We start from the raw sequence: 11,075 nt of genomic DNA, 5'->3' as shown, positions 1-11,075 counted from the left end.
GAACAAAAGTTATTGTATTTCTTGCTCTTATTGTATTACTTGTATTGTAACACTAGAAATGTATTTGCTTACGATTGTAAGTCGCCCTGGATAAGGGCGTCTGCTAAGAAATAAATAATAATAATAATAATAATAATAATAATAATAATAATAATAACCTGTAGTTAGTTTCACAGCTGAGTTCACAGTATCAGTCTCAGCAGGTTTGACTGTGTTAAATAAACAGACTGTTATGACAAATAAGAGAGTAAACACATTATATCAATATTTCCCTGTTTTATACCAGAATTGTTGATAGTGTTTGGAATTTAGAGAAATAATTTGCAGCAATTCTTACCTTTCTTTTTCTTGTTTTGCTTGCTTGTGTCAGTATTACAGTAAATTGGTTCTTCAGTATCTGGAGGGAATTTTAATACAGCAGAAAAGAGAAAATGCTGTCTTAAAGGGGCTATTTATAGGTCTTAAAGATATTTCCAGAGCAGAGTACACAGCCGGTTTGACTGGTAGAATAAACACACTGTTAATACAAACAGGACAGTAAACCCTTTGGATCAATAGCTCTCAGTGTTTTAGCAGACAGGGCCCCCCTTGGTGTTCAGGGGTTCCCCACAGACTGCGGGGGTCTTCTGGTTTCAGAGCAGCTCAGCTCCGCAGTCCTCTTGCTCACCAAAGAGCTCAGAGGAGACACTCTTACACCATGAGAGCCAGGGGCAGCTGGACATGTGAACTGATATAGAAAACAAGCAGAAGACACTCACACCTGTCATGGGTTACAATCACTGATCGTTTAGGGAAGTGTGAGAGGGATGTTCAGCTTGGGAATTCAGAGACACAATTTACAGAGATTCTTACCTTTCTTTGTATTGTTGTATTTGCTGGTCTCAATCTCACTGTAAATTGGTTCTTCACATTCTGGAGAGACATTTAAAAAACTGCAGTGTTAAAAAAGTTATACTAAATATCGTGACAGTTATTCAATTGACACTCATTAGTTTAATGAGTCCTTTTACACTGGTTTAGTTAGAGTTGGGTTCAGTAAGCCATTTTACACTGTCAGAATATATTTTAATTTAAATTGTTTTTGTTTCTCTGAGTTGTGTACATTGTTTTTCAGAATGTAATTAATTATCTTCAATATTCGTTTCATGCAATTTTAGAAATGAATGTCGATTCCTAGCTTCACTGTTATTATTGTGTGTGAATAATGTGTTGGTGTCTCCTCTGTGTGTCAGTAACTCACCAGGTTGCTGTGCTTGGCTGGAGAGCTCTACTCCCCCTGCTGCTTGGTCCTGGTTCTGATCCGAGCGTTCCCTGTGACAGTAGTGAGATACACCAGGCTTGATCAGTTTCACTTCAGTAATGATTCCACACTCCCCACCTCTCCATGTGTCACTGAAGACAAGCATGATTTTTTTGTATCACCAAATTATGTTATATTAAAAAATACTGACAATATTGTTAAATAGCAAATAGCTTCAGATACCATTGTAACAGTTTATATTGCTGTAGATTGGTATGATGTTTGTAATTGTTCTGAGTAGTGCTGAGAGCCACTGCTGAAGATTTGTATTGTTTCTGTGCTATGAGCTGGGAAAGTGCTTTAACTTGTCATTTCTTTTGCACTCTTGGGATTCCTCATTCCCATAATACTGTGTAGCAGGTCGCTACTTTTTGTTTTGTTTTATCGTTTTAATTAGGCTACTTTCATTTTTAGAACGCCCCCTTATCTTTCGTTTCTTTCCCCGCGCCAATCAGAGGATGATTCCCCTTACCTGGATCATGTAAAAGGCTGGTTTTACAGATAAGGGGGACGGAATAGGAAGCAGGATGTAAGGGAACGGGAGGCTCTCGTGACGGGGGCGGTATGGCTGGTCGGCAGCCTGTGCAATGGCGGTGTGTTTAAAATGATTCTGTGTGTGGTGTGCGAGTAGCGGCAGTAACATTGAAGTATGAGACGTGAGTAAGTCAATTTGATTATGATCTTCTAGTCAGCTACAACCTTCGTTGGCTGTCGTGAAATCCTTAAAGGGAATGACTAGTTTAGAACTTATTGTTTCAAAGCAGAATGTTTGTTTACATTACATGGCCGGCTACTCTTGGACCACCACACGCTTGATAATGCCCATCCTTCTTCTTCTTCTTCTGGTTAATATATAGGGCACATTCCATCTATTATTTTAGATGACTAGTGCCCTCTATCTGTAGTCCTTTGTCTGTCTGTTTTACTTTATGTTTCTGTCATCTTTATTATAACTTCCCTTCTTTTCCTGTTTCCTTTATATATTTTGTCAGTATCCTTTTTCTGTTCACTCTCCCGTCCTCTTTCCCTTTTCCCAGCAAATTCTTTATATTGACTTCATATACCTCCATTTCTCTCGGCCTCCTCTCCATTTTCCTTCTCTGCTCCTCATATTTCTCACACTTTAATAAATAATGTTCTACTGTTTCAGCTACTTTACATTTTTCACACTTTCCATCTTCATGTTTCCCCAGTCTTAAAAGATGTTCATTTGAAGAACTCTGCCCAATCCTTAACCTATCCAACGCTCTTTCCTCTTTCCTTCCAAACTCTTTGTTTACCCAACTGTTGTTCACCTCTTTCTGGATATTATGATAAAACCTTCCTTTTATGCTTTCATCCCATCTCTCCTGCCATTCTTTTACTAGCCTTTCACAGATCCTGCGATCCCATAGGAATCACCACCTCAATTTCCTCTCTTTTTAACCAATTTTTTTGCTGCCAGATCTACCATCTCGTTGCCCAGAATGCAAGAGTGACCAGGAATCCAAACTAAAATCACTTCGATCCCCATTATTGTGCATTCCTTATATCATTAAACTCCCCTTTTAATGCAATAAGAACACTCAATGAATCTGAAAATATGACTGCTTTTTTAGGCTTTATTTCAGCTATTTTAACTATTGCAAATAGTATAGCTACCATCTGCAACAAATACAGATAAATGGTCTGATATCCTCGCTATTTTACAGATATCTAATTCTGGGATATAATATGCCATCGCCACTCTTCCTGTTTTTGGATCCTTGGATCCATCTGTATATATACATAGTGCCTCCATACTCTTCTTCTCTACAAAAGCTTGACTCTTTCTTTTCAGTTCCATTTTTTCCCCTCCTTTCTTCACTTGCTCACTCAATTCTATACAACAGTTTGGTTTTTCCGTCATCCATTCCGGAAACACATTTATATTAACATTCTTTACCAATTTTAAATTTTCCATTTCCAGATGTGTTTGGTGTATTTGATTTATTTATTAGTATTTATTAGCATTTTTTTCTGCACAGTTCATTTTGTTGCTGCTATATGTGTTTTTTTTTTTTAACACTTCAGTCAGTTCTGCACGGTTATATACTGTTGATGGTAGTAATTGTTTGTTAATGTGCATATCTATGGTCCGAGTCAGTGTCCTCTCCAAATAAAACCTGGAATAATTTTTAATCGTTGTAGTTTGTGTGCTCCTTCTGATTTATATCCCAATTCCACACCCTATAAAAGAACCTACTTAAGAGATGTGTTTTAAACTACCGTTTGTTTTAATTGTGAGGGTGGAATTCCCTCGGTGGCGTAGTCAGGCTGCACTTGTTGTGTATTCCGTGGCGCTTGCCCCGCTGGGTCTCGGGGGGCAGGTGCTACAACTGTCTCCATGGCTACCAATACCACCCATTTAGTTTGAACCTTCACTGTTTGTTAGAATGGATGCTTCTGCAATTGATTCTCTTGTGTTTGTGTTCTACCCAGACGTGTCATTTCCTGTCCAGTCTGTGTTGTGCTGAGGGGTCGAAAGACACTACTGCTAGTCATGGACCCCATTACCAGAATAAAGAAGTGTTTGTGAAGGTGGAAGAGAAGCTGGGGTTGAACCCTCGAGTCATGAGAAATGCTTGTCAGTGCTGTAGTGGACGAGGACCCTGTCTGTACACATACTTGTGCTGACTTGCCTCCTCTTACCACCGGTGATACACGGGAAACCTGCAAATGAATAACACTGTTTCAGCTTGTTTATGTACTGCAAGTGTACAAACATGCTAAATATCATGGGATAGTTAGCTGTGCATATTCAATTATAAAATGTTTATTTTTAAAATGCATTGTCTTTAAAAACAGGCTTCTCAAAATATGATGGTAGTTATTTTTCACTAGAGGGAGAAGGAAGAAGCCAGAATATGTGTTTTGACAGGACAAGTGAAACATGTAATAAAACACTGGAGTCTCACCTCTGATCTTGTGATAGAGGAGAAGCAGAGTGAACACAATGAGAAGAATCACAAAGAAGCCGACACTGAAGCCAGCAGCAGCAGCAGCGCTGTGCCAGGACGCTGGGGGAGGAAGGTACAGGATCAGTGTGTGCTGGTGAGCTCCATACACCTTGACTGACAGGGCTGATTCAGCACAATGGGACTGGAACTGTTATGTACATGAGTTACTCCTGATCATGCTGCTTCAAGAGCTGCAATGAAGAAGCAGCCACTCTGCCACTCTGAGGACTGGGGTTGGTTTGATAAACCTCACCCATTCACAGTAAGACACAACTGGGTTTAATAGAATGTTACAGAACCAAAGAATGCCATGGCTGATGCAATATAGGGCGATTCCACAGCTCCTAAAATCCAACTGTATCTTATCAAGACAGGCAGCAGGTTGATCAAATCAATGCTTTAATTTCTTGTAAGTTTAATATTAACCAGGCAGCCCCTGCACACACACACTGCAACACTGAATAGACTAACAGATCAGAAACACTCACAGTTCATTATTTTATATATTGTGACAACACAATGGTGTAACTCAATTACACACTGCTGGTAATTAATGGCAGTGCAGTTCTATGCTCTCTGTCAGTGCTATCCCTGTACATAGATTGTGTTCTTACTTTGTAGTTCAATGTGTAGCTCCTGGCTGCTCTTCATCACTCCCTGTGACTCCACAGCACACGTGTAGCTCCCAGTGTGACTCTTCTCAGTGCTGGCTATGCTGTACAGTGCAGAGTCAGTGCTGTTAGTCACAGGCTCCCCGTCTCTCACAATGGTGTAGTGGAGTTCAGGGCGGGGGGTTTTGTTCACTGCTGCCTCACAGGTCAGGTTAAGAGCCTCTCCCTCCTTCACTGTGGCTCCTGGAGATGCTGTCAGAGTCACCCTGGAGAACAGAGCTACGAAAAGATGACATGAAGACAGGATAGTGATTGTGAAGCTGTCTGACCAAGATATTAAAATCAATCAGAACCAGTGTCTTGCATAGAGTGGGGTTCACCAGAGCCCCTTGCTCCTTAGAGAGACAGAGACGGTGCTGGAGTATAGAGGCTCCTTAGAGAGACAGAGGCAGTGCTGGAGTATAGAGGCTCCTTAGAGAGACAGAGGCAGTGCTGGAGTATAGAGGCTCCTTAGAGAGACAGAGGCAGCGCTGGAGTATAGAGGCTCCTTAGAGAGACAGAGGCAGCGCTGGAGTATAGAGGCTCCTTAGAGAGACAGAGGCAGCGCTGGAGTATAGAGGCTCCTTAGAGAGACAGAGGCAGCGCTGGAGTATAGAGGCTCCTTAGAGAGATAGAGGCAGTGCTGGAGTATAGAGGCTCCTTAGAGAGACAGAGGCAGCGCTGGAGTATAGAGGCTCCTTAGAGAGACAGAGGTGGCGCTGGAGTATAGAGGCTCCTTAGAGAGACAGAGGCGGCGCTGGAGTATAGAGGCTCCTTAGAGAGACAGAGGCAGTGCTGGAGTACAGAGGCTCCTTATTGTTTTGCTTATAAAGGTAACACCAAATGTTTCTATCAAGACAGGAGCAAGCTATAAACACACCATTGAAACATCCCACAGCATCCTGCCCCCTCCCCTCCCTAGGTTCTAAACCCTTAGATATATCTGCATTGATAATCTGCAAGTCATTCAAACACCACTATGAAGCATAATGAGTTGAGTCCTCACTTACAACAGTGTTAGTCACGAGTTTAAACCACACTCTCAAATCATTAATACATTTTTTTTTTCTTGGTATTGAAAAATGAGCAACGAGATTATTATTTTTAAAATGGACAACATTCACTGTAAATAGATATGCTTTGTCACAGTGTTCTATATAACATCACATAGTGTGGGAGAGTGGTACATGGGTAGTATATCAGTCTGTATTAAAAGGATCGTTTTCCCATGATTTATGTCGGTGTTGATATCTGGGGACTGTAATGGGGTGCAATTACGGTAGTGAACCACTAGAGGTCATCGCCACATTAGAAAGATACTTACCTGTGTTAATTATATAATAAGATACAATTAACAAACCACTGAGAACATTTGTTTTATTTAATCGTTGATAGTTGTTAATTAGCTGAATAGTTAAACCTCAAGGGAACAAGGTCAACAAAGGAGTTAGGAGTTGCTACATATGCTGGAAAATTGATCAATCAATCAATCAATCAATCAATCTGTGTATACTTAAAAAAAAGGGATTGTTTTAAGAAATTGTGTGTGAAGCTGTCCCATACTAACAGAGAAGCGAGGCAGGATTTTGTTTTGTTTGATCACTTTTCCTGTAATTGTTTAATAACACTTTGTTTTGATTTATTTTCGAATCGTATTGTTCTTTTGTCATTTCCACACTGCCAGCCACGCCCACAATCACTACAAGTGCAAAACAGACAGGAATATTTACAGCAGCTGACAAACAGGTACAGAAGAGAATCAGAAACAAATGAGACTGATACTGAGATTAGGATAGCGAGTGATCATAATGGAGGCCTGTCTTATAATTGCAAGCGGTTGCAAACTAGGGTGGCCACCTGGCTCCAGATTTACCAGACACTTTGAGACAGAACGGGATTTCAAACGTGTCCCTCAACTGAAAGCAATTAATGTGTAAATGAACCATTCCACCTTTGCTAAAGTGAATAATGGTGCTTAATTGTCACGTGCATCAAACAAGTGTGTAATTAGAATAAGAATGAATACAATGCTGATGTATTTCTATTATTATTATGTATTTATATTTTGCAGCCACTTAGTTCTGTCTCAAAGCGTCCGGTAAATCTGGAGCCAGATGGCCATCCTATTGCAAACAGGAGTAAGAAAATACATTTTTCTTGTACTTATTTACAGCGGGGAACACTGAAGTCCATTAAGATCTCTTAAAGAGAAGACTGAACTCACCTCTCACAGTCAGTGACACAGAACCACTCCTTTCCTTCAGCCCCATCCCTGCTGCCTCCACCTCACACTGGTATCTCCCTGTGTCTCTCAGCCCTGCCGCTGGGATTGAGTGCTGATCCTGTGATCCCGCTCCTCTCACAGTCCCATTGTCTTTGCTATAGCGGTACTGCAGCTGTGTGCCCTGTTTATTTATGTGAGCCCCACACTGCAGAGACACAGCTTCTCCCTCCCACACTGAGGCACCAGGTAGCACTGTCAGAGTGGGTGTGCTGAACAGCTCTAAGGAATCAGAGAGAGAAAGAGGCCTTTAATGATAAACAGGAATTTGTTTTTTTAAATCAAATTAATTAAAACACAGTAAATAATCAGCCAAATAACTGTAATTGTGCTTTTAAACCATTTGTTATGATATAGCTACTTTACATGTGCATGTGTATCCCAGAGGGACATGAATACCTTCCCAGTGTGTGTTTGTGAAAGGATAGAGGCAGACAGAGACGGGGTACTCAGTCTCACTGATGAGAAGGCAGGAACAGTTCAATGTAGATTGAGGAATCCTCTCAGTGTGTGAAGGTGACAGAAATGGAATGGAGGGGCAGACAGCACTGACACCGATGAGAAGGAAAGAAGGACGGAGGAGCAGTGTAAATAGAGGAACTCTCTCAGTGTGTTTGTGGTACAAATGCAGGGAGAAAGAGAGGGGGCAGGGCAGACAGCACTGACACCGATGAGAAGGAAAGAAGGGTGGAGGAGCAGTGTAAATAGAGGAACTCTCTCAGTGTGTTTGTGGTACAAATGCAGGGAGAAAGAGAGGGGGCAGGGCAGACAGCACTCAGGTAGGAAGGCAGTCGGGAGACAGAGAGCCCCGTCTGGAGTCTACAATAGAGGAGAGGATCAGAATGTTAGAATTCAGAGTGTTTGAAATGCCTTACCTGATACTCTCAGTGTAAGAGCATGGCTTGTTTTAGAGTACGATGGGATACCTGTCCTTTCACATTTACAGGTATATTCCCCACTGTGGTCTCCAGTAGCAGAGCTAATTGTGAATCTGTCACCATCTATACTGCTGTAGTAATCCTGGGTTACTGGAGCATTCCTCCCAGCTTTGTACCATGTGAATCTCCAGTCAGTGTAACCCCCCTGAACCTGACATCTCAGTGCCACGGTCTCTGATTCGTATATCTGTGTCCATGCAGGCTCCTGGGTCAGGACAGCCTGGGGTCGTTCTGTAGAGACAGAAGATGAGAGAAGATCAGACAGCACTCAACACTCCTCTCACTCTACTGTTTTTATCCTATATTGTTCCACAAGGAAATCAATAGAATCTATCTATTATTATTACAGTATTCCAACACTCAGTACTCTGTGAGAGGGATTCATTTCTTAAACATATAATATGACAGACCACGGTCCATCCGGATCTGTCGCCATGGAGACAAGACGCACGCTGTGTCTATTGGCTCTGTTTTCCTTACCTGTTGTGGAAATGCAAGCGCGGCGTCTTTGAAAAGGGGGGCTCTGTTCTACAGGAGAGAGGTTTTCTTTGCTATTTTGTACAGAGTGGCTGAGTTGAGAGAACGCACCTTTCTTGTTTTGGGAATTAAGACTGTAGTCTTTCTATTTTGCTCGCCGACCGAGATAGTAAGCACCATTGCAGCAGGGCATACTTATGCAGCGAAGGTTATCGGTTTGGTGCGTGTGTGTGACGCTGTGTAATAAACTGGATTGGGTAAATGTTAGTTTGTGTTATTTTTACTAGTAAGTTGTTCTCCCGCCTCAGGCGCTCTCTGGATAGATACTGTTGTATGTGTCTGTTTGTTTTCTTTTATTTTTAATCGTGCACGTGAAATGTGTTTAAATTAAATGAAATAAAATTATAGTCAAAAATAGCAATCTGTGTACTGATACTTTTAATTTATTATTATTATTTATTTCTTAGCAGACGCCCTTATCCAGGGCGACTTACAATTGTTACAAGATATCACATTTTTACATTATTTCACATTATACAGATTCACATTATTTTACATACATTATACAGATATCACATTATTTTACATACAATTACCCATTTATACAGCTGGGTTTTTACTGGAGCAATCTAGGTAAAGTACCTTGCTCAAGGATACAACAGCAGTGTCCCCCACTGGGGATTGAACCCACAACCCTCTGGTCAGGAGTCCAGAACCCTAACCACTACTCCACACTGCTGCCCTTAATGCTAGGATTTGTACAGCCTTGCCTCCTGCTTTTATTTTTTTTATATATAATATATTTGCTTAACTTAAACCAGCGGAAAGATTCTAGCATCTGCTGTCTCTTGGAATAATTGAGAATTGATTGAGAGTTAAAAGCTTTGGACCTGGCTGATATAGTGGGCCCAGGTCATACAGTTGTGTTTTTTTATGATTTAGTTTGAAGTTTTAATTATTTTTTGTCTGTTTTAAAGAAGATCTTTTGCTGTGATTTATTTGTTTGAATTTGATTGTGTGAATTGTTTCATTGCTGTGTGTAATTATCTAATTATTTATTAATTTCACTTCTGTTTAGTGTCTTACAAGTTAGGAACTGTGTTGTCTGTGTCCCTCTTGTGTAACCTGGTGTTAACCTCCTCACAGCTTACCATTATTGACTCGCATCACTATAAACCTATCACAATGATGATTAATTCTTTTAGAATTATGTAGTATCCTTTGAGTTCGGTTTAAATGGAATTTGAATAATAAGTGCAATTCTTTTTCTATATCTGTCTCTTTGATGTGTTGTGTACGTTCTATCAGTCACTGAGGCTCTGCCCAGTTAATTGCCTGTGTGGAAGATAATTGGAGGTCCCTCACCTTTCTTGAGTCAATAATCTATAATTCTTAATTTATCTTTTGTTTATTAATAATTAAATTCAAGTAGCACGCTACAGCTGGTAAACCACTTAACCGTCCAGTTGAGTAGTTAGGATTTGTTACGTTTAATAAGCACTCTTTGGTGTGGCCTCTTTCTGCTTTACTACAGCTTCTACACTACTCAGAGTATGAGAGTTACTCAGACCAGGAAGAGCTTTCATATCAGAAAACTTTGCTAGAACCTGTTACTTCAGCACCTGAGTTGTGTTGAGAAGATTAACACAGCTGGAATAGACTCCAGTGTGAATGTATCTGTGAGACATTACAGACAGAGAAGAGGGTGAGGACTCTCTCTGTTAGAATGAACCTACCTCTCACTGACACCCGCACCTCTGCACAATCACATTAACACAGCTGGAATAGACTCCAGTGTGAATGTATCTGTGAGACATTACAGACAGAGAAGGGGGTGAGGACTCTCTCTGTTAGAATGAACCTACCTCTCACTGACACCCGCACCTCTGCAGAGTCACTCGAAGATTCAGCCCAGGAAGCGGTGTTCCACCACCATGCTCTGCACTTGTAGGACCCCTCGTCACTCTTTGAAACACGATCCACACTCAGCTCTGTGCCAACCCTGTACTGTAACTGGTTATTATCTTTATAAAAGACAACCATGGTAGCTTTATAACCATTGCTGATAAAACACCTCAGAGTCAGAGTGTCTCCCTCAAACACAGGCTGGGGGGGAGTCTGCAGGATCACCCATTGATCTGAAAAGACAGAAAGAGTTCAGATCAGCAAGGCTGAGAGACGGGTCAGGATTGAGGAGTCTGCAGGATCAACCATTGATCTGAAAAGATAGAAAGAGTTCAGATCAGCAGGGCTGAGAGACGGGTCAGGATTGAGGAGTCTGCAGGATCACCCATTGATCTGAAAAGACAGAAAGAGTTCAGATCAGCAGGGCTGAGAGACGGGTCAGGATTGAGGAGTCTGCAGGATCACCCATTGATCCTGCTGCTAATAAAAAAGTCTACTTGTAAAATAAAATAAAGATACACAGAGCAGTTTCATGAATATCAAACA

General features: G+C 41.1%; 2 protein-coding genes across 2 annotated transcripts; both read right to left on the bottom strand.

Moving 5' to 3' along the window:
* Positions 1–3,890: 3,890 nt before the first annotated feature.
* Positions 3,891–7,411, bottom strand: LOC131709398 (high affinity immunoglobulin gamma Fc receptor I-like). The gene is made up of 4 exons (XM_059011936.1): positions 7,153–7,411; positions 4,893–5,168; positions 4,237–4,338; positions 3,891–3,991 (listed from the first exon to the last, which is right to left on the bottom strand). The coding sequence occupies exons 1-4, from the start codon at positions 7,196–7,198 to the stop codon at positions 3,891–3,893; spliced, it is 525 nt and encodes a 174-aa protein (XP_058867919.1). The 5' UTR covers positions 7,199–7,411.
* A 184-nt stretch (positions 7,412–7,595) lies between these two features.
* LOC131709399 (leucine-rich repeats and immunoglobulin-like domains protein 1) lies at positions 7,596–10,756 on the bottom strand. Its single transcript, XM_059011938.1, has 2 exons — positions 10,490–10,756; positions 7,596–8,378 (listed from the first exon to the last, which is right to left on the bottom strand). Exons 1-2 carry the CDS (start codon positions 10,665–10,667, stop codon positions 8,062–8,064), a joined length of 495 nt encoding a protein of 164 aa, XP_058867921.1. The 5' UTR covers positions 10,668–10,756; the 3' UTR covers positions 7,596–8,061.
* Positions 10,757–11,075: the final 319 nt, after the last annotated feature.

The sequence above is a fragment of the Acipenser ruthenus genome, chromosome 43 (genome assembly GCF_902713425.1).
Source record: "Acipenser ruthenus chromosome 43, fAciRut3.2 maternal haplotype, whole genome shotgun sequence".
In the NCBI taxonomy this organism is placed as follows: Eukaryota; Metazoa; Chordata; class Actinopteri; order Acipenseriformes; family Acipenseridae; genus Acipenser; species Acipenser ruthenus.
The sequence above is the reverse complement of the archived record's forward strand: the minus strand, read 5'-3'. Positions and strand labels throughout refer to the sequence as shown.

Coding starts and splice junctions, on each gene's coding strand:
- LOC131709398 (XM_059011936.1), bottom strand. CDS start 7,198: ATGGGGCTGAAGGAAAGGAGTGGTTCTGTGTCACTGACTGTGAGAG. Junction 5,169..7,152: donor TGTGTCACTGACTGTGAGAG/GTGAGTTCAGTC, acceptor ATCTTTTCGTAG/CTCTGTTCTCCAGGGTGACT. Junction 4,339..4,892: donor GCTACACATTGAACTACAAA/GTAAGAACACAA, acceptor TTCCTCCCCCAG/CGTCCTGGCACAGCGCTGCT.
- LOC131709399 (XM_059011938.1), bottom strand. CDS start 10,667: ATGGTTGTCTTTTATAAAGATAATAACCAGTTACAGTACAGGGTTGGC. Junction 8,379..10,489: donor GGTGCGGGTGTCAGTGAGAG/GTAGGTTCATTC, acceptor CTGTCTCTACAG/AACGACCCCAGGCTGTCCTG.